Source organism: Rhodamnia argentea, chromosome 3, assembly GCF_020921035.1.
Source record: "Rhodamnia argentea isolate NSW1041297 chromosome 3, ASM2092103v1, whole genome shotgun sequence".
NCBI lineage: Eukaryota > Viridiplantae > Streptophyta > Magnoliopsida > Myrtales > Myrtaceae > Rhodamnia > Rhodamnia argentea.
In genome coordinates, this window is record NC_063152.1 from 15,995,778 (window position 1) to 16,020,158 (window position 24,381).

At 39.8% G+C, this 24,381-nt stretch overlaps 2 protein-coding genes and 1 pseudogene across 2 annotated transcripts in view; 1 reads left to right on the plus strand and 2 right to left on the minus strand.

The window, feature by feature from the left end:
* Positions 1–2,277, minus strand: part of LOC115732668 (disease resistance protein RUN1-like) — a 525,447-nt gene extending 523,170 nt beyond the window's left edge. Inside the window, exon 1 of the mRNA XM_048275581.1 lies at positions 1,773–2,277. Coding sequence (XP_048131538.1) covers positions 1,773–2,239 — 467 coding nt within the window. The 5' untranslated portion in view covers positions 2,240–2,277. The remainder of the gene's footprint in view (positions 1–1,772) is intronic.
* Positions 1–24,381, minus strand: part of LOC115730158 (tRNA-specific adenosine deaminase TAD2-like) — a 350,880-nt gene that overhangs the window by 99,318 nt on the left and 227,181 nt on the right. The window lies entirely within an intron of this gene.
* Positions 3,935–13,802, plus strand: LOC125314109 (annotated as a pseudogene).

The following is a 24,381-nucleotide window of genomic DNA, read 5'->3' on the forward strand; positions in this document are numbered from 1 at the left end:
CTAGAAAACTTGAACCGTCAAATTGTCTGGAAATATCATTATTGATGGCTTTTGCCGGTGTTGTCTTTCCAATGCCTCCCTGTCCCCATAATCCCACCATGAGAACATCATCTTTAGACTCAAGATTTAACATTGATTTCAGCTCAGCCACTCGTGACTCTATCCCAACCGGATGCTCAGCAACCTCTAAAGGTGTTTGGCTTAGGTGAGTTGAGATGTTCGTCACAATATCTTGTATAAGCTTCGACTCATCATCTCTGGCAAAAATGAAGAAAGAAGTTTTTAGCATCATATTAGCAATTGGAATAAGCAAATAACGAGCAATCACCAGCCAAGAGTGACAAAGCAGTGCATCTTATTTTCAGATAATTACAGCCAAAAGAAGATGTATTCCCACCGAGTCAAATTTGAACTCTGAGGGCTCCACACCAATCAAAACATGTGTCTATCTACTTAAATTATCCATGTTCTTTTGCTTTAGATATGATGATTCACTTAGTTTTCGTTTTGACTCTCATGTGATTTAGGACTTTGAACGATGGTTAAGATTTTGATTCCAAAACCATTAAATTCCCGAAAAGCACAATGTTATTGCTTTACATGGCCTGCACATGCTAATTAATCCTGTATACAACATTGTGAACTTTCGTATTCCTTCCAAACAAATGGGGTAAGGGCAATAACGCCACTCAACATTCTGTCCATTTGACAAACAAGTTTGAACATTCTATTTTGATCAAATCAGTCAGCAAATTTTTCAGCCGTTGAAGTGCTAGTGTCCATTTTTAATTATGGGAAAAGCCATGCGTCTGTTTTATGTATAGCGACGTGATTTTTCGAACTCAAAATGCCACCTGTAACTAGTTTGTGAAATGGTTGGCCAAAATCGAAAATCTGTAGAACTCAAATTGACTAAAATGAAACGTGAAGACCTCAAATAGCCCATAAATAAATAAATAAATAAACTATCACACTTTGAGGAGGGCAACAAGGATCCCAAAGAAAGAGCTACAGAGCTTACCCGAATGAAACAGAGCTTAGCAAAAGCCAAAGGCAGAATCATATTGTTCTATGCCCAAAAATAGTTTTTTTTTTCGTGCCGGTGAATTCAAATAAGTATTGAAATGTTAAATAACTGTCGGCGAAAAAAGGATCGGTGACTTATCCTTTCATATAACTTTTTAGTAACTTACCAATGATTTTATGAATTCACCAACTTTTTATTATTTTAAAATTACGAATTTTGAACTGAGTTACCAAAGTTGATTTGCATAACTCATTACATCGAATTTATTCTTGTATGAAATTACTGACATAAATTAGAATGACATACCAACGTTTGTCATATGAAATAATTACCTATTAGTTTTGGGTTACCAACCGTTGCTTGAGCGACTTGCCACTGTTTACTCATTCTTTAAGTTTTTACTAATTTTTTCTGTTGGGTTACTAGCCCTCATTTAAGTTACTTACTATCTCATTTCATAATTCGCCAACCTTAATTAGAGTAAATAACCAACTTTTCTTTAGTTAAGTTATCAACTAATTTTGGGTTATCAATTCTTATTCGAGTTACTAAGCACAGTTTAATTTTCTTTTAATTGTAATTTTTGACATATTTTTCCAAATTTTGTTTGTCTATGTCTTAAATACTAACTCTTATGTGAAATTACTAACTTTTATGATTTATCCATTCAGTTAGTTTTTACAAACAGTATCCATATTGCATAGATTAGTTTCTTATACAAAATATGGAACCGGTTTCTACTCACCCATCATTCAAAGTCCACCCGGACAAGCTGCCAGCGTCGAGAAGAGCTTTCTTGTATCTCTTCATTTCCTTCGAATTTTTTCCATACTTAGACTCATGCTTTGCCAGGCCTCTCGCATAACTCGTTCTCCCCGCTCTCACTTCTTTTGGGTCTACTTTATAAAATACTGGTAGAACGATGAGGTCCTTTTGCTCCTTGCACTTCATGATCATGGCCAACTCTTCCGAGCACCACCATGAAGAAGCGTAATCCTCAGAGAAAACAATGATTGCGATGCACGATTCTTTGATGGCCTTCATGAGCATCGATATATTCTCTCCCTTCCTCAATTCCTCACTATCTCGGAAAGTATGTATTCCGTTCTTGACTAACGCTCTGTAAAGATGACCGATGAAGTTGTTACGCACCTCTCCTCTGAAACTCAAGAAGACGTGGTAAGTTCCTTTGGATTTCGGCGAAGAAGCCATTGGATTGATGGAGTTCAACAATTAGACACGACTATGAGCTTAAGATTTGATGGTGTTTTCAAGTAGCTCGTACACCACTCGATCTTCTTGGTGATTAATTCTTATACCAGGGGAGAGAGATGCGTAACTTTTTTTTAATAATTTTGCAAATGGTGGTGGTTAAGGATGGACCAAGACATGTAAAGGTGGGAACACATTGACTTTTTTCACTCAAGACCGTGTACCGCCGCGTTATTCGGACTGTCAGAGCGAAACAAGCTTATCCGTGGCCGACAAAAGTAGGTCTCCGGCTGATAAAAAACGACTTTTCTGGCTTCCTCAAAATTTCATCCCCAACCTCTGAGAAGTTGTTTTTATCTTGCTATAAAATAATCTACCACTTGACCCGATCAAGAGATATATAATTACACGCACGATGAAGTGTACCAACAAAAAATACTAACAGGTCCATTAATAAAAAAAACTAATAGATCATGGCCTTGTTTTCCCTGCAGACTGCATACCGACTTCGTGGGAATGGCTTTCTTCTGGTTGGTCTTCATTTTTTTTAAATGAAGTATTTCATTTTATAGGCTCATTGATAAAAAAAGAAGAAGAAGACGACTTTGCTGGCCTCCTCGAAAGGGCAGGCAATTCCCAAAATTCGAGTAGTTGTCTTTTCTTTGCTTTCCTTTTTTTTTTTTTCTTTCAAGTGATCGATAACAATTTAACACATAAGATGTAGAACCATATGCACAACTAAGTCTAAAATAGGTCTAACCCTATTTCAATTTTTATATACACACAATTATTATCATGACGGCAAAGGCTTGGGCTATCCTAAAGACCTATAAAACTTCCGCAAACCCTATGAACTATTGAGTCTAAACCTTCATCTGTAATAGTACTTCAAATATAGAGCAATTTGTGCACAATAGCCCAATGGCTTTTCCGGCAATATACTTGAGAAAAATTTTAACTTGGGCTGTGCCAGTATATATATCTGCGGATTTTGTCACTTGCCGAAATGTTAGCGTAGGGTTTATTGACATTAGTCCTTGACATTGATATTAGCTGCCTATTTTGGAGTACATGTGTGACGTCCCGGAATTTCGATGTCCATAAGGAAAATTATAAATTCCAGCATGGAAAGTAAAATTTGATCTTGAGATTTTAGAAGTCGACGATTGGTCGTTCCGGGACGTCTGTGAGAAAAAAGTCAAGTTTGAATCGTCAAATTTAACTCGTTTTATCGAGAATTGTCCCGTGCAAATTTAGCCTTGTCCGAACCCTAAATGTGAAAATCTCAATTACGCCCTCGGTCGATTGAGCTACCACGACCATCCCTCCGCTACTCGACACCATCACACCTTCCCCGAGCCCCGAGACCCATGGATATCCACCCGCGAACCCCCAAAACCCGAGACCCACAGCCCGCCGGCCTGCTGTCCCAAGCCTCCATCGCCCCTCCACCTCATCCCGACCATCACCGGTCGCCACAAGAGCCCCGGACCCGAGCTCTCTGGAGATTTGCAACCACCCCAACCCGAAGTTCGCCGGAGTCGCGTGCGCCGTCTTTCCGAACCCGCGCCGCTCGAGCCACCATCGAGCTCACCTCTCTCGACCGTGAACCTGGCCATGCCCTATTCTGACCCCGGTCGGTGTGCCCGTGAGCCTGGGCCGTGAGCCGGGAAAGTGTGCCTTTGAGCCTGGGCCATGGCCGAGAAATTGGGTCAAGTGGCCGAGAACCTATGCCCGTGTGGCCGAGCCCGTGTGCCAAGTGTGCCGAGCCCATGTGCCGAGACCGTGGGCCAAGTGGCTGAGAATTTGGGTCCACGTGACCGAGTTTCTGAGCCCGCGATCCGGCCATGTCCAAGGTCGTGCCTGTGCCGGTGACGAGACCTAAACCGAAGCTCTTGCTCGAAAATTTGACTCGAGCCCGTGACGTCCACGAACTAAACCAAACCGAGGTGGGACGGAAGTTGAACCGCAAGGACTCGAGCCCAAGTCATCGCCGTCATACTCAACTCGACACCGACTATCGGAGTTAGTGAGTTAACCCCTAAACTCTGAATAGGGTATTAACTGCGTTTAAGGAATAGATTAATTATTGTTAGTTGTCAATTGGAATAATTGACCGGTGTCGGATATATTTATTTATATTGCGATCGAATTAATTATCTAAAACCAAGCTCACTGTATATTTTGATATTATTAATTGGAATCTGGATTAATTAATCAATTTGGATTAATTAAATATAGTATGGTTAATTAATTGTTGTTAATTAATCATTACTGCACGGTTATTATTATTATTAGGTGATTACTTTATTATTATTATTGGGTGACTGTATATTGGCTATTGCTTGTCTGGATTGATGTAATTGATCACCTCGTTGAAAGATGTAAAATCTTGTGGATGACAAGTGTATTTGTGTGACCATGTGTGGACTGAATTTTAAGCATTAAAATGGCCTTGAGCCGAGTTTTGAGCACAATTGTTTGTGTATGTGCATTGGATTAAATGCGAAAATATAAATTGACTTGATTATTTGGCATGCTTGTGTGGTCACATGAGGGTTAACTTGATAAGCTCGTGCCGTGATGATCGGAATTATACGACTTATTGGATGCACGACGGTTCGTGACGCTGGACTGATCGGATGCCGGTCGCAGCTTGTGACGGACCGACGCTCCTTACAAGAATGCTTGTTAGCCGTGCCATGACGACCGGAATCACACGGCTTCACGGTCGCCGTCGCCGAAGGAATGAGACGATGCCTAGTCATGCTAATAGAGCACCAATCGACTAGTGTGCCAAGCACCAACTGACTAGTGTGCCGGGCCTAGAGGCCTCTAATAATTGGAACACGTGTGGTGCATTACGTATGCGAGTTGTGATGAGTGTTCTAATTAATTACCTTGACTATATGCAAATCATTGTATGTATACATATGAACTGCTCGTCATGTGGACTAAGGCGGGGTGAGTTTGCATGTGATTGTAGATTCACTGTGATATTGTACTTGGCCATGTGGTAGTTATAGCGTGGTATGAGTTGCACGCTATTGATCTATTATCGATATTATCCTGCATGTTTAGGATGCCTTGAGTGAGTCAACGTTCTACTCGGACTTAGGCGTTGACTCACGGAGATTTTATACCTCACCCGTTGTTGTTAACCATTTTTTAGGCCTTAGCTGTGGAAAGTTGGAAGTGAGCGTGGCTTCTTTTTGAGTAGCATGAAGTAGTGCTAACCCCCAACCCTGAACTAGTATTTTTATGAGAGCTGTAGAAAGTGGCCCGGAGATAGGACTTGTGTATATGTATTTTACCGGGGTTAATAAGATAATTAAATAAAATTGATCTTTGGTTGATGTTGATTGAATTGTCTTCCTACTGCTCTATCCCTGCTTTTAATTTATTGTTTGGGGAAATTACACGGTCTGCATGCGCTTAATAATAAGATAAAAGTAATGGGTCGATGACGTGCCTGGGACGTCATCCTTTTTGACTCGAGGAGATTTGGTAGGGTTGTTGCGGGGCCCGGGGATCGAGGCGTGACAACATGTGATTGATGCATACTATGTGATGCATTAGCTTATGGAGAATAGATGGAACATTGATGTTACTTGAGAATATCTATTTGTTGTACTTCGACGATGCATTATGTCCATTTATAAAAATTGCAGATGTCGTTACTCGATCTCATAGAACTGGTGATGATTGCCATTTGCTGAGCCATAGTCTTGCTCTCCCTTTCTATTACCATTCTATGAGAGAAAGAAGAGAGAGAGGGGACGTGATGGCCAAAAAAAAAGAAGTGAGTTTTCTTTTTCTACGTGCCATAATCTTGAGAGAAGATTATCATGGTATTCTTATTTTCTCTGAAATCTAGTGGATTCGCAGAGTATATTTGCATGGAGATGTAGCTCAATTTTGGACGAATTTGGATAACAAATTTTCTGATATTTCCTTTCGAATATGTTCTTTTATTTTTATGTTAAGCTAGTATGGATTGCTTGCTTGGTCCTTTTTTTTTTTTTTTTGTAAAATCGGTATGTGATTCCTAACACACATGATTGTGTTTTCGGGAAGTTCGTTCGCCATTTGATATTCTTGTTGATTTATTCTTGTACTAGAGGACACAGATGCGTGACTTTTTTGGGGTAGGGACGGCAAACAATAATATTAGATCTACTAATGATATAAGAACTTTGGACAATGATGGTGCTTAAGGATGGACCAAGATACCTAATAGGCGTGAACGCGTGGACTTATATTCACTGAATACTTAGTCAGATTGTCTTATGGACAGAAGTTTCTTTGTATGATATTAATTTTTTTGTAAGTCTAGATGACTATGACGTTCAACATAAGATAAACTTTTAATTAATATGCCAGCTTGAGGGAATGGCTTTCCACCTGTTTAGTCTTCGGATTTCTTCTTCTTTTATGGAAAATGAAGTATTCGCGTTCATTAGGTTGGCTTTTGTTATAGGCTCACTTGTAAGACAAGCCATGTTGGCTTCCTCGAAATGGCTTTCGCGACCTCTTGAGGGGTTGTTTTCTCTTTGCTAAATAATCATCTAACAAACCATGTTGGCTCACTTGTAAGATATATAGTTATATGGACATTATGTATGATAGGTCTAACCACTTTCATTATTATTATTTTTATAATAATAGTTGCTGCTGAGAGCCCTTACGGACCAATTAAATCTAGAACTTTGACCTGTAAGTTGATAGTCTAGATTGATATCGGTTTGCACACAGAACGTCAATGGCTTTTTATGACAATATGCTTGAAAGGAAATTATAACTTAGGCAGTACAAGTACATAAACATGGATTCCAAATTTTGTCATCTGGTGAAATGTGGCCATAGGGTTTCTTGATATCCTTTCATATAACTTCCATGGTTATATAGTCAATACATATTTATAAAATGAATTATTCGTGACTCGATGTCATAGAAATAATGATAATTGTCACTTGCTAAGCCGTAATGTGTTTTAAGTTTTGCGAATACAAGTTTTTACCAGATGAATGATCTCATATGAAGTTAAATAGTTATGAAATGGTTGGTTTTCATTAAATGCTCCGTCCCTTATAAGACGGCCGATCAATCTCTACAATTTATGTATGAATTTTAGGATATGATACTTATATTAAAATATTTTCGTGAAATAGAATTAAAAACTCATGATGGGTATTTTGGCGTGCATACAATAGTTCTATTTTTTTATGTTTAAATTTTAGCATTAAAAAAAGAGCCCAACCTTTCTGTTTGTTCCTTCATCTTTATCCACGATGGCCACGTGACTATGACATTACAACTACTGCTTCGTTCCCCGGAGAGAAATAGACATTTTATTACATCAAAAATTACAATGTAGACATAATTTTTTTCAAAACATCAAATTACTGTAAATTCTTCTTATCAAGACAGGGTAAATTAATGAAAATTCCTAAACTTATTGAGCTTTTGCTAATTCCATTGTAGACCTTTCGGTTGCGCCAATTAAGTCATAAACATTTTCATTTTTTATCAATTGATTCCATTCGGCCAATTTTGGCTTTAAAACGCATGGATGTCGGCCATTCTACATGTTAGGACCGGCATTGACGTGTCAATTTTTTAAGATATTTAAATATTTTTTGTAATTTGTTTATTTATTTTACTTTTATTTCGGAGATTGATTCCAAATAAGAAAAGTACTGTGGACTCGTATAAACATTGGTAAAATTTAAAATTATGCAGATCAACATTGTTGACAATCTGCAGTTTTTACTCCTATTAAATAAATTTTGTCATTCTCAATCATATAAACGTAATGCATTTGAGATAAGTCAAACTTATATAAAGCGACATATATTTTTATTTTAAAAAAGGATATGTTGTTTAACCAAACTATTAAATAAATGAGTCAGCAACAGCTCATCCGAAATAGTAGCTTTTTTTTTTTTTTTTTGAGAAAGCGTTAGATGCTTTCAAAGCATCATTGGATTAGGTACCCATCTAATTATTCAATATCAAGTACCATGAATTTTTTACTTTTGCTCTAAAGAAAAATATTATGATGAAGACAGGTTGAATGGACAATCGTGTGGTGAATTAGAGAGCACCTAACCATCTCCCTATTTGCGCATTAACAGTGCCATTTTACTTATAATTTAGAGATATATTCCACTAACATGCACAATCGTCGGTAAACTTGAGGCGTTTGTTAGAAAGAGCTGCGAGGAGGCAGTTATTTGCGTCTAATAACTAAAAAGTTATTAACTGAAGCGTAAAAGTTGAAGAGATTCGTATGGAGTCGACTATTTTTACCGGGTCAAATTCAATTTATTTTATGCACTAAATGCACTCAATGATATTTTCAAGGTAGATAACCGTACCACTACTTCTTAACGTATACGATTAGGTGTTTCGAGACCACTTGTATAAACTCGAGCCGCTAAATCTTCATGGTTAAAAGGATGGATCTTGCGTGACACCCACCTTATCTAATGTGTATGACCCAATTACTCGTGGTGAATCGGATTCATCAAAAAAAAAAAAACAAAAGGAATAAGGAAGGATGATCGTAATGGTGAAAATGGGTCAGATTCTTAGCGGGAAAATTGTCCAACAAAATTCTAAACTTATTGTATGACGGACAATTTAATTGTAAACCTTTCAATTGTGCTAATTGAGTCCTCCACCTTTTAGGAATTTGTCAATTTAGTTCTAAATCTTTCAATTATGCCAATTTATTGCCGGACATTTTAATGATTTGCCAATTTAGTTCTAAACCTTTTAACGATTTGCCAACTATGTCATTCAAACTAATTTTGGCTGGAAATCGTTGGCGTGGACAACATTTGTAATTTTTTTAACTTTTCAAATTTTTTCTTTTCTTTTCTTTTCTTTTTCTTTTTCTTTTTGTTTCTTCCCTCTTTACCTCTGCCGGACATCGTCGACTCCAGCCTCGGATGAGGGTCACCCTCATCTAGTCCTCGCGAGCCTAGGCAAGGCCAGGCTTGGGTGGCCTTCGCTTGGGCTATTGTTAGCGTCATCTAGGCCAACAAGGGGGACCCTTCTCCAGCCAAGGTCTACACTTGCCTAAGGCTAGCCAGGGGCAGCCATCACTTGAGGCCGATGAGGCTCAACGATAGCTGGCATAGGTAAAAAGGGGAAAAAAGAAAAGAAAAAGAAAGAAGAAAAAAATTCAGAAAATGAAAAATTACAAAAATTATACTCGCCAACATTTATCATGCCACATAAGACGGCCGACGATGACTAGATCACCTATGTTTACTCATAAATTTTAGCTGGAAGGATTAAATTTGCAAATTGACAAATGGTTTAGGACTAAATTGACAAATTATCAACATATTTAGGACTAAATAAATCTAATTAAAAGGTCTATGATTGAATTGGGCGTCATAGGTTTAGGACTAAATTGGAGCAATTAAAAAATTTAAAACTGAATTGGGTGCAATAGATTTAGAACTAAATTGACACCATTGAAAATATTAAGATTCACTACAAAAAAGTAAGGTTTTAGCCACGGAGAATTAGCGACGAACAGAGGTCGTCGCTAATTTGCAACGAACATAGCGATGAATTGGAATTCGTCGCTAATTTGCGACGAAAAAAGCGATGAAAATAATTCGTCGCTCATTTGCGATGAAAATAGCAATGAAAAAGCATTCGTCGCTAATTTGCGATGAAAATAGCAACGAAATAACTTTCATGGCCCATTTGTCGCAAAATTCAAGGCTAAGTTCGTCGCTAATTAACAACAAAAAAAAATTCATCGCAAACTTAGCAACGACCAACAACATCGTCTCTAATTGGCGACGAAATGTTTCGTAGCAACAGAATTCATCGCTAATTAGCGACAAAAAATCGTTCGTCGCAAAATTGAATTTCATTCGTAAAATTGTGAAATTAAAAGCTCGTCGCAAAATTATTCGTCGCTAGGTTCGTCGCCAATTAGCAACAAAAAGCCGTTTGTCTCCAAATTGATTTTATCCTTGGAATTGTGAAATTAAAATTTCCCCTCTAATTTCGTCGCAAAACTGTTCGTCGCTAAATTCATCGCTAATTAGCAACAAAAAGCCGTCCGTCGCAAAATTGGTTTTCACGCATGGATTTGTGAAATTAAATGTTCGTCACTAATTTCATAGCAAAATACTTTGTTGCTAAATTCGTCGCTAATTAGCGACAAAACACCATACGTCGCAAAATTGAATTTCATCCGCGGAATTGTGAAATTAAAGGTTTGTCGCTAATTTCGTTGTAAAACTATTCGTTGCTAAATTCGTCCCTAATTAGCGACAAAATAATGTTTGTTGCAAAATTGATTTTCATGTGCGGATTTGTGACATAGCAAAATACTTCCTCGCTAAATTCGTCACTAATTAGTGACAAAAAACCGTTCATCACAAAATTGAATTTCATCTGCGGTATTGTGAAATTAAAGGTTCGTCGCTAATTCTGTCGCAAAAATATTCGTTGCTAAAGTCGTCGCTATTTAGCCACAAATTGGTGTTCGTCGCAAAATTGCATTTCATCTGCGGAATTGTGAAAGTAAAGGTTCGTCGCTAATTTCGTCGCAAAAATATTTGTCGCTAAAATCGTCGCTAATTAGCTACAAAATGATATTCGTCACAAAATTGCTTTTCATTAGCGGAATTGTGAAAGTAAAGGTTCGTCGCTAATTTCGTCACAAAACTATTCGTCGCTAAAGTTGTCGCTAATTAGCCACAAAATGATATTTGTCGCAAAATTGCATTTCATCCGCGGAATTGTGAAAGTAAAGGTTCGTCACTAATTTCGTCACAAAACTATTAGTCGCTAAATTTGTCGCTAATTAGCCACAAAATAATATTCGTCGCAAAATTGCAAGTCGTGCGCAAATTTGTGAAATTAAATGTTCGTCGCTAATTTTATAGCAAAATTATTTGTCGCTAAATTTGTCTCTAATTAGCGACAAAACACCAATTGTGAAATTGAAGGTACATCACTAATTCCATCGCAAAAATATCGGTCGCTAAATTCATCGCTAATTAGCCACAAAATAATGTTCGTCGCAAAATTGCATTTCATCCACGGAATTGTGAAATTAAAGGTTCGTCGCTAATTTCGTCGCAAAACTATTCGTCGCTAAAGTGGTCACTAATTAGCCACAAAATAATGCACGTCGCAAAATTACATTTCGTCTACGGAACTGTGAAATTAAAGGTTCATCGCTAATTTCATCGCAAAAATATTCGTCCTAATTGTTCTTGTTAATTACGTCGCTAATTAGCGATGACATTGGCATTCGTCGCTAAGGTCTCTCCCAATTACTTCTTGCCTCATCTAATAATTAATATCTATCGTGACGCCCTCACTTTCTTCTAGACCACGCCCAAAGGCCTCTCCATCTTATGTTCCAGAGTGCTCTCTGTCACTCCCAATCACGTCTCCGGCTTCGCCCCGCCGTCGCCTCCCGATTTGCACGTCGGACGACCTCAACGAGACGCTGATTCCGATTCGGAGGAAGGAAATCCAACCGTGAAGGCCACCGGAAGTCGGCGACGGCGACCCGGTGGCGCGCCATCACTGGGCTCCTCGTGCTCTCACTCCTCGTCGCTCGATCGACGGCCATTTACTGCGACGAGGGTGACTGCTACGATCTCCTAGGTCAACTCATCTCTCTGCTCAGTGCTCGTCCATTTGATCGTGAAATTAACCTCATTATGCTATCGGAGGACTTGTGGATTCATCGTTGTTTTTGTAATTTCTAGGGTCTCGCAGGGTACGAATGCTTCCGAGGTCAAGAGAGTTTAGTACAAGCTCTCCTTGAAATAGTACGTTCGCTGTCCATTCGTTTCTGGGTTTGATTCCCTCTTTATTTTATTTTTTTCCCTTTCCGTGCGATGGTTTTGCGTATTTCGTTTCTGACCGGCATGATAAAAACCCGGATCCGGAGTCGAGGAAGGTGTTCGTAAAGATAGCCAATGCCTACGGGGTTTATAGCCTTATGGGACTCTTGCTTTTAGCTCAATCACGATATTGTTGGTCACTGGATTTTTCAATTTCAATGGTCTATGCAGCTTGTTTTGAATCAAGTCATTCGAATTGTGTGCGAAGTGTGATGTGATTTTGATGCAGCAAAGTTTGCACTAATCGTGCTCACGTTACCTGAGTTGCAAGATTTTTCAACTGCTTGATGAATTTTATGCCATGAGACATCAGCCAACTAGCGTGGTTTCTACTTACTTAGCTGGTTTCGTTGTGTAGCTTAAATAATTGTGAAGTTGCTGATTTTGAAAGATGAAGCGACTGGCAGGCAATATGATTATGCTATTGCGCATCCAGAGGAGGTACTCTTAACCCTTTTTGTGCAACTCAATATGTGCAAATGGGTTTGTTTACTTCAAACCTGTGGGTTGTTCAAATTGATTGAGCATTTGACTTGTTATCTAGCAATAGATCATCTTGATGCACATTCCATAGCTGAATATATTGTTTACTGAGTGTTTGTGTTAGTTTAAGGACAAAACGACATCATGATCCTGCAAGACTAACTTTAGTTTGACGGACAATTGATGTAGGCAGCACCCTTGTTTGGAAAATAATGTCGCTCAGCAAATTGTTGCTTTGATTCATAGGAAGTGTGATGGTAGAAGCATAGAGCGCTAGGATCATCATGGAGCAAAATGCTTTGATTACTGTCATCAATGTGGAGTTTGGTTCCCAACTCCATTTCTGATTTGTTACATTTTCAATTGGTCTAATCTACGTATCTTTACAACTTATGTGTCATACTGCTATGCGAATTGAGTCTTCTCTCTTCTCCATTATCTTAAAGTAGGAGTATGGCTTGCAAGGCTGCAATGTCTTATCACATTTACTGAAAATGAAGGGTGCCAACTAATGTCCTCTGTCATTAAGAAGCATTCAATCATTTGTTATTGCGATGAGTACTTACTATTGTTCCACCATTCAGGTACTCTTCAATACAGCAAGATACTATCAGGCATATTATGGTCATAAAACAGTGAGACCTTGTCATCTTTCAATGGCACATTGCTCCTCTTGTCGGACTTTCTTTTTCTAGCATTTTTTTCATTTGATCAACCGATGGTTCACTCGTCAAGATACTCGTGCTGTCCTTGTCGGCCTCCTTTTTATTCTTTCAGGATTTCAATACTTGAACCAGTGTACAAGGTAGAACCAGGTTCTCTCATACATTAAGTTCCTGTTGTTCTCAGTGTCATATTAAATAAAGATGCTTGCTGTGAATATTAATGATGTTTTCCTGCTCCCTGTGTCCATATGCACTATAGTTGAGAGTTTGCTAAATAGTTTATTTTCTTTATCGTACTCTCAAATCAAAAGAACCATGATATATGGGAGCACTAATTTGGATAACCTTCAAGTTTGCTTTTTCTGGTATAATAGGTAATCCTTATGCCTTAAACGAAACTGATAAATAAATCGCATCTTTTTTATGTTGCAGGTAGTAGCCATGGTAAAAAAGACTCCAGTGTACAAAAACAGACTTTGAGCTTTGGAACTGGAACGTAGTGGTGACAAATATTGAGTTGTTGATGCATCAATTGGAGACAGTTGTTTTGCAACAGTAAGCCCTTCAAACGTAATGGTATATTGTAGTTTTACATATCGTCAATCGTGAAGTTTTTTTCCTTAAATGACCTGACATATGTCAATTCATTAGATAGGTAACACTTCATTTGTGAATATAAAATTTGATCCATAATCTGAGTGATTCGGGTGGCTTGGAGATTGCTTGCCTTACGTGAATATAGAAGAACAAGAATCCAAATCAACGAGTCAAGTATCGCTTCAGTTTTCAGATATCTGTATTATAGTTATCTTGTCCCCAGACCCATTGTTGGCCTCATAGGAGTATGTTCTTACCTTGTTGGTTAAGTTCTGCTTCAAATGACATTATTCTGATATGACACAACAACTGGCAATTGAACAGAGTGATTTGGTTGTTGTCGTCTAGTTGATTTCAATTTTTTTTCCTTTCCATGCTCAGATAGATGATCTAGTGTTATGTTTTTGTTTCAGAGAAATATGGCTCCTGAGCAAGTCTGCCTTTAGTGAGAAAAAATGGATATACACACTAAGCTCATGAGAAGATACAAGCAAGTCCCTGGATGGTGGTGCATTTGGTAAATGTAGGGGCAACCATATTTACATGTCATTATTTCAAGGATCAGCTTCAGCTACCATGGTGGGGCGTGCTGCTAGCCTGTGCGCTTGCCATATTTTTCACTCTTCCTGTTGGAGTCATCACTGCAACCAAATCAGGTGCAGATCCATTTTGTGTAGAGTATATGTTTAGATAAGCATGCAGGGCAGTTATATCTATGTACCATTTGCTCTTATTCTTACTTTAACATTTTTACATATCCTGATAAGTATGTAAAAGATTCTCCTAGCTACGGCGCAGCGGCTCCCGTTTTGAATATTCTTTAATAACTTTGTTGTGTGCAATCCTGGCCGGGTTAATAGAGACATCAAACGACGCGGCTTCAAGACACAATCTCGTCGCAAAATGTCGCCAAAAAATCGTTGCTGAACAATATTCGTCGCAAAATTCATTGCTAAAAATGTGTGGCAAAAACAAAATCTCGTCGCTAAATTCGTCCTTGAACAATATTCGTTGCAAAGTTCGTCGCTAAATAATTAACAAAATTTCGTCGCCGAATTCGTCGCTGAATAATATTTATAGCAAAATTCGTCGCTAAAGGTGTCATCATAGAATTCGTCGCTAAATTATTTCAAAATTCACCCCATTCGTCGTAAAGTTTGTGGCTAAATAGGGACAACATTTGCAATAAACAAAATTCGTCGCTAATTTGTCACGACATTGTTCGTCGGAAAGTTCATTTCTAAATAGCGACGATATTTCCGATGAACGAAATTTGTCGCTAATTTCCCACGAATTTATTCGTTGCAAAATCTGTCACTAATCGGCGACGAATGTTTCCACAAAGTGATTCACGGCAAATTAGCGACGAATATAATTTGTTGCAAATTAGCGATGAACTTTGTGACGAATATAATTCGTTGCAAATTAGCGACGAACTTTGCAATTTTTCGTCGCTAAGTTTTGCGACGCCGAATTGGCGACGAAATTGTTTTCGTGGCTAATTTTCGTCGCAAATCAATTTAGCGACGAATTTTGGTAAAATTTTCGTGGCAAAAGCCGTTGCTAAATCCTTGTTTTTTTTGTAGTGATTGTAGCTATCGTACAATAGGTTTAGAATTTTTAATCATGTCCCTAATTACTCAATCGTGATAGATGACAGTTAGTCTTTTTAATTGTGGGCTAAGAATGAGTTCATATTCGAATCCATAATCTTATATTACAGGTGGAAGAGGAATCTATCCAGCGAATACCCAAAGATTGACGTAATCTAATGGAAGATTATGAAATGTCATTAGAAATTCTCAACTTTGAATTTCTTGTAAACAATTCCAAGTCAAGCTCGAACGTTTTGAGTGTCTGAATTTATTTTTCATTTTTTTTTGGCATTGATACCCAACTTCCTTCAGTCGCGTTCCGTCCAAATTTGATTTCATTTATAGAATGTGTGAAGTCCAGTTGATGATGACCACTGGCCCCAAGGAAGGGAGAGAAGCAGGGAAGTTTAGAATTTCTCTTCTTTTACAGATGAAAGGCACAGTCGAAATACGAAATACTGCAGTTCAAAGTTTGAATAGAAGGGAGTGTCTCAACTCTGGAGTTGTAACAGAGTCTGCACAATTTATTGGGAATAATTTAGAGAGTTTTGACTTAGTACTTTCGGAGCGGATTAAATTAAAAACTGCCCTATCTGTTGTTTCTTTTTCTTTTTATTGTCAGAAATAACATTGTATTTCATTCATTTTCTCGAGATGCAAGAGACCAAAATACATTCAAGATAACTTCAAAAGAAAATAAAGCTCCGAGATAAAAGAGAAACCATCATAATAAGGTAATAGATTGCACGCTCAAAGAGCAGATCCGTGACTTCTTCACACCATAATCGGCGGCTAATTACTGAACTCTTCTTCAGCAATGAGCACACACTGAGAACTCTATCTGCTGCTACGGCTTTGTCTTAGTGCACGCCTAGGTTTGGCGTCCCCATACCATCATCGAGTAGAGTAAAAAGATTGAATGAGTATAGATTTGACACCTATAAGGCGAAACCTTCATGAAACTCTCCTTTGATCTCTAACGAAATTGGATTTGTTCACAAACAAAACCCGAATATAGTGAAATCTTGAAAATATACATGCAGAGAACTCTAAATCTAAACTAGATCGGGATGGAATTGTCCTAGAAATGAGAGAGAAATTGGCCGTATCTGTTTAATCCCCAACATTTTCATATTGGGCTTAATGTCAATTTATGCCCTTATGACATGGGCCTTCTACTTTGTCGATCACCTCCTATTGAGCAATATGGACCGTATTTACCGAGTAAATGAGTCAAGTCAGCAACAACCAAAAAAGAAAGAAAGAAAGAAAGAAAGACATACCACATTATTTAACCAAAAGGATCACGTTGAGCTATATTCTGAAAGTTCGGCTACTCAACTAAACAAAAGAAAAGTTGAGACAAAAAGACAAAAATAAAATTATTGACGGAGTTATTACCTGTAACAAATTACGGTATATTTATTTTCTTTCAAAGTGTTCTTACATTTACTTTCCGATGTCAACTAGCTCCTCTTTATTTATAGACCATTGCGAATCATTCTTTCCCCAGGAGCTTTCCCAATCGGAAATGGTTGTTCACATCGGGTAAGAGTGGGAGATATTCGGCGAAACTCTCAAAGAGCACTTGTCCATGCCGCCGTTACTAAAGGGGCGACGGCCACTGCGAATCGGGCCTCTCTTGGTAAAAGTACATGAAGTATATGCGCAAAAGTAAGTCAACGAGAGATACACAAATTCATGAACTAGTGGAACAATAATAAAAAGAAGAATTAACGAGTGTAAAACACATATCGGATAACATCAACCACGGACGTTGCCAAGGTTGTTGCATCTCCTAATGAAAATGTACACCCTACTTTCCATTAGTTCACTCTCCCTCGGCTGTTTTTCTTTCACCTACTTCTTTCAATGAACTACGAATTCACTATGAAGCATCCACGGATAAAACTTACAAAGAAACACCGATTCGGCGTCTCTCGAACAAATTCGATGACACAACCTTCAAGTTCCCGTGCAACCGTAGCACCGACCGAGTTGAATTCAAAACCCAGCTCAAGTATTACATCACCTTAATCAAATTCGGACATGCTAGGCAATAGGCATTACACGATCTATAGCAAGCTGCATAAAGCCCGGAACATCGGGATTGAATCGTTCACCCGAAGCTACGTCACCGGTTTCCATGGCTTCGATCGGCGGAGATAGTAGGTTGCCTCTGCTGGTGGGTCTCCGTCGCTGTCGGTTTGCTAGGGACTTTGTTTCTCGAAGACGAACTTCTTTCGCTCGTCGCCTCCATTGCAGTGGCGATCTTCCATTCGTGATAGCTCATCCGCGTCGTAGGGAAGATGTGGAGTGGTGATCTTGAAAGAGGCGTCGATGGAGTTGGAAGTTTGCTTATGGCGGACAAAAGGAAGGAGCTTACAGCGGGAATATCAAAGAAAACGAACAAAGAGAAGAGAGAATTACCGGATTCGCTTTATGAGTCGTGTATTGTAGTGATGGTTGAGTGAAGGGCGAACTACAGAGATGGCGCCTAATTTCATAGTAGAGTATAAAATGTACGAGTGGGGCTTGGATGGAGGAATGAATCTATATGAAATTGAGTGCAAATAAAAGTAGACGAACTGGAATTGAAATTACATTGAAATGAGATAAAATTTCGAAACGAAAATACAAGGAGGATGAAAGTGCAAGAAGCAACTTAAGAAAAAGTACAAATGGAGAACAAAGATAGATAAAACTCAACGAGGGTGTTCTTGGATGCGCATGGGATCTTGTTCCTGTCTTAGTTTTCTTAGCATGAAATGTACTCTCCGGTGTCCACACATGAAACTATTCGCCCGGGGGGCCGGGCCGGCTCAACACCCTTGCCGAGAAGTAAGTCGAGTTTCGCTCCTCGAAGCAATTCATATGTAATATGGAGGTCCGCAAGTTCACCGATCATTCTAACAACGAGAACCCGGCGAGCAAACACCGCCATACTCATCTCTGCCAATCTAACTAGAATTCCAAATGGTCTTGGTTCACAATGCTACTGCACACATTATTTATGGTTCACATTGTCGAATATCTAAATTCGATCCTATCAACGATGCAAGAAAGTAATGGAAATTCGCACAACACAAGAATTTGCGTGGTTCGGCGACGGAGATGTTCCGCCTACCTACGTCCACGGGGAGATGAGATCTGTTTCACTAATAACGTAGAAAAGTGTACAGCCGCTCTTTCTCACACCCTCTCTACTTAATAGAGACCTATTTCGCCCTAAACATATATAGCGAAACCCTACATGGCACATATTACAAAATTGCCCACATACCCTACAGTGGGACCCCCTTGCTGTCTAGTCGTAGGGGGCCTTTCGGAACCGCCTCATAATCTCTTCAATAACAGAATACAAGACATCAACCTCAACAATCTCCACCTTGGCTTGGATTACGTAAAGCCACCCGTGAAAGAATATGAAATATAGATGTCTTCATCCTCGTACCTCCATAAGAGGTACACTCCCGCACTCATTGAGTGCGTCCCTCACCTTCAACAGCGAGTTATATTAATTGAGCCCAAACAGGACCCAAACTTCTCAATAGTGACCGGCTTGGTAAAACAATCTGCAGGATTGTTATTCGTGTGAATCTTCCTCAAGTGAATGCTGCCATCTGACACAAGCTCCCCGATTTTGTGAAACCTCACATCTATATGCTTTGTTCTTGCATGAAACACTTGATTCTTGGCGAGATGTATGGCACTTTGATTGTCACAATGTAACACCGCACCTGCTTGCTCTAAACCCAACTCACGAACCAACCCAGTCAACCGGAGCCCTTCCTTAGCAGCTTACAGAAGCGCCATGTACTCTGCCTCTGTAGTAGACAATGCAATTGTGGATTGGAGCATCGCCCTCCATGAGATAGGTCCACCAGCTAACGTAAAGACATATCCTGTAGTAGACCTCCTCCTATCTAGATCACCAGCAAAGTCTGAATCAACATATCCCGCTAGCTCCTTTGAACCTCTGTCGCTACTGAACATAATACCCAAATCTGCAGTCCCGCTCGGATATCTAAAGATCCACTTGACTGCATTCCAATGCTCCTTCCCTGGATTACTCATGTATCTGCTAACAACACCGATTGCATGAGATAAATCTGCTTTGCTACACACCATAGCATACATGAGACTCCCAACTGCGCTAGCATAGGGAACTCGAGACATCTCCTCAATCTCCTCATGTTTTGTGGGGCATTGCTGTTCGGATAACCTGAAGTGGCTAGCTAATGGTGTCCTCACTGGTTTAGCCTTATTCATGTTGAAACGCTCAAGCACCTTTTCAACATACCTCTTTTGAGATACCCAGAGTTTACCTGCACTTCTATCTCTATGAATTTCCATACCAAGGATCCTCTTAGCAGCACCAAGATCCTTCATCTCAAACTCATTATTCAATAAGGACTTTAAAGAGACAATATCATGCATATCCTTAGCAGCAATGAACATGTCATCAACATAAAGCATCAAAAGAATAATCGAATTATCATCTGACACTTTAAAATAAACACAGCAATCATACTCACTTCTCGAATAGCCAATTTTCACCATAAAAGAGTCAAAACGCTTGTACCACTGTCTCGAAGATTGCTTAAGGCCATAAAGTGACTTCTTAAGCGGACAAACGTGATCTTCCTTTCCTGGCACTTTGAACCCTTCGGGTTGCTCCATGAAAATCTGTTCCTCTAAGTCTCAGTGAAGAAACGCCGTCTTCACATCAAGTTGCTCCGACTCAAAATCAAACATGGCTACCAAGGCAAGCAGAACCCGAATGGAAGTATGCTTTACTCTTGGAGAGAATATTTCATTATAATCCACCCCTTCCTTACGTGCATACCCTTTAGCTACAAGTCTAGCCTTGTACCTTATCTGCTCATTCTCAGACATTGCCTCTTTCTTGCGAAAGATCCATTTACACCCAATGATCTTTCGCCCTTTAGGTTTTTCCATAATCTTCCAAGTCCTGTTTTTACGTAAGGATTCCATTTCTTCCATCATAGCTGACATCCATTTATCACTATCAGCATTAGATATCGCATCCCGATAAGAAGATGGATCGCTTGTACCTACTGTGAGGGCATAAGCAACCATATCCTCAAACCCATATCTCGCAGGTGCTTTGTGAGTACGTTTTCCTCTACCTTCTGCGATGGTGTAGGTATCTTCTACCGTCTCCTGTGATTCTGGTGAGTTACTAGATGATTCCCTTCCTTCCGCTATTTACGGTTCACCTGACTCCACCTGCACAGTAGATCCTTCTTCACTTTCGCCATCTGCATGTGAACTGTTACTTGCCTTCATCATGTCGGATTCATTAAAGACAACGTCCCTGCTAACCACGGTCTTCCGTGCATTTGGATCCCATAGTTTGAATCCTTTCACACCTTTCTCATAGCCAAGAAAGATGCACTGCTTAGACTTTGAATCTAACTTGGAACGATGTCCACTTTGTACATGAACATAGGTTGGACAACCAAATACTCTTAAACCAGAATAGTCAATCGGATTACCTGTCCATACCTCCTCGGGAACTCTGCATTCAATGGATGTAGATGGAGACACGTTAACGAGATAGCATGCCATATTAACTGCTTCTGCCGAGAAAATTTTACTCAGCCCTGCATTCAGCCTCATACTCCGAGCCCTTTCCAAAAGTGTCCTGTTCATCCTCTCGGCTACACCGTTTTGCTGTGGTGTATCTAATGTTGTGAAGTGACGTGTGATCCCTTCAGCTCTACATAGTTCTAGGAATGGTGTGTACCTGTATTCCCCTCCGTTGTCCGTTCTCAAGCACTTTAACTTCTTTCCTGTACGCCTTTCTACTTGAGCCTTCCACTCTTTGAATTTGGAGAAGACTTCGTTTTTCTGTTTCATGAAGTAGACCCGGACTTTCCTTGAGTAATCGTCAATGAAGGTCACAAAATATTCGGCTCCACCTCTTGATTTGATCGGTGCAGGACCCCATACATCGCTATGTACATAATTAAGTACATCCTTGCTCGTATGCTTTGCGGTTCTGAAACTAACCCCGCTTTGTTTCTCGAAAACGCAGTATTTGCAGAAGTTCAATTTGCAGCTTTTGACACCTTTTAACAGCTTCCTTTTATGAAGCTCCATCATACCCCTTTCACCCATATGCCCTAACCGCATATGCCACGGATGAGTGTCATCAGTATCGGACTCTGCATTTGTAGTCACGGATGCTCCACCTGTTCTTGTACTCCCTATGAGCCTGTATAAACTTCCGGTCAACTCTCCTTTCATGACAACCATAGCTCCCTTGATAACTTTGAGAACTCCACCTGCTGCTGCGTACTTGCAGCCATTCACATCAAGCGCACCCAAAGATATCAAATTTTTCTTTAGATCCGTAACATGCCTTACATCCACCAAAGTTCTGACTATACCATCAAACATTTTGATTTTAATAGTCCCTATTCCAATGGTTTTGCAAACCGCATCATTCCCCATTAGAACGGATCCGCCACTATATGATCGGTATGAATCAAACCATTCCCTATTCGGGCACATGTGATAAGAGCATCCAGAATCTAAAATCCATGAATCAACGAACTGATTCTTACCTGATGATATAGAGAGAACATCTCCATCATCGCCGTCCGAGCTATCAGCCACACTTGCTTGATTAGAAGTTTTCTCGTGCTTCTTCAAGTCTTCCTTTCTCTTATAACAGTTTCTTTTCAGATGGCCTTCCTTTTTGCAATAATAACAAGTGAATTTCGTTTTACCCCCTCTTGATTTCGATCGACCCTTATTCCCCGGATCCCATTTGGATTGTTCTCCCCCGTTCCTGCTCCTTGACTTTTCCGATGAGACCCTCACCCTGTGCCGTAGCACTGTTAACCCTCTTTCTCGTATCATTAGATAATAGGGCAGTGATGACCTCATCTGTCTCAAGCGTCTCTTTTCCATACAAGAGTGTTGTCACCGGATGATCATAAGATGCCGATAGCGACGATAGCGATAATAGGGCTTTGTCTTCATCTTCCATTGAAACCTCCGGACTTGCAAGTTTACTCAGAATCTGATTGAACGTGTTAATGTGTTCTAACAGATCCGAGCCTTCCTCCATCTGTAGAGAGTATAACTGTTTTTTTGGAAAAAGTTTGTTCGTTAAGGACTTGGTCATGTAGATGCTCTCAAGTTTCGCCCACACCTGCGGAGCCGAATTGAGATCCACCACATACTGCAGAACCTCATCAGATAGGTTCAATCGAATGGCGCTTACCGCCCTTTCCTCCATCTCCGCCCAATCTTCATCACTCGTTTCTGGTTTCTTCCCTTTCCCCAGGAGCACTTTCGACAGGCCCTGCTGAATCGGAAGATCCATCATTGTTCGTCGCTAGAGAGTGAAGTTGTTCTTTCCATTAAACCTCTCGATGTCGTACTTGACACTCGAACCCTTTCCTGCCATCTTGATAGCTTGCCGAACCTGGCTCTGATACCAATTGTCGAATATCTAAATTCGATCCTATCAACGATGCAAGAAAGTAATGGAAATTCGCACAACACAAGAATTTGCGTGGTTCGGCGGCGGAGATGTTCCGCCTACCTACGTCCACGGGGAGATGAGATCTGTTTCACTAATAACGTAGAAAAGTGTACAGCCGCTCTTTCTCACACCCTCTCTACTTAATAGAGACTGTTTCGCCCCTAAACATATATAGCGAAACCCTACATGGCACAAATTACAAAATTGCCCACATACCCTACAGCGGGACCCCCGTGCTGTCCGGTCGTAGGGGGCCTTTCGGAACCGCCTCATAATCTCTTCAATAACAGAATACAAGACATCAACCTCAACAATCACATGTCACACAAAAGGGAGCGTGGTGAAAAGTCCTCTGCATCTTCTGCAGCTGGAAATTCAGTCCTCCGCCGCCGTTCAAGAACATCATCGGGAGCTTCCATCTCTGCAAGTCTTGTTGCCTATGAAAGCGCAAGGAGAACAAAATAATGCAAGGATATCAAACTTGGAAACTTTGTCGGTGAGAAAGTTGGCTCTTCGTGTAGAAGGAAATGTATTTAATGAAAAATGTTCTCTCCTTCAAGTCGACAAGTTTTGCTCTCCTAAAGTTGCTGAGAATCTCACATGGAAAAAGATCTTGAAATGCACCTGGTTATTGGATTAGCCACCTCCACTATAGCAAGGTGCTTTTGTCTTTTATTATGCTCCACAAGATCTTGGAAATCAGCTTGTTTACCCAACTGGAACCCCAAGGATGTCCAAAGCAAGCTGTGCCCTAGAAAAGAAAATCAAGTAGCTCTTGCTATTTGTTAGGAGGAAAAAATATGAGCAAAAGAGAGAGAAATTCTCTCATGCATTGCATGACTGCAATCAGGCAATTCAAAAGGAAATCAACATCGAGTTGCAACGAGTAGAAATATTTGAGCATCAATATGCAGCTGCTAATGGAATGAATCCATGTCTCATTGCTAGATGATCAAGGATGTCCAGTAGAAATCAATTGTCCTAGCAAACCTATTCCCGCTGTAATAGGTACATACTACCCATCCACATTTCCTAGACACCTCAAAAGTACCCAAATCCCTCTGTCTCATTGGTTTCGACCGAACCAACCCATGTGCAGCGTGTGTGATGTCGATTGTTTTTCCACTGAACGTAGATTGGACCTGTTTCTTTGGATAAGTTGCCACCTATCAAAAGAAAGAAGAAAAGCTATACCTTCCGGGGATTGCCGGTGAATTCACTTCCAAGCATCCACAGACATGAAACGTCTCTCGATTGAATTCGATGGCACATTCTTCAAGTTCCCGAGGAAATGAAGCACCAAACAAATCGAATTCAAAATCCAGCCCAAGCATTACACCAACTTAATACGATTTGGATATGCCAGGCATTACCTAAT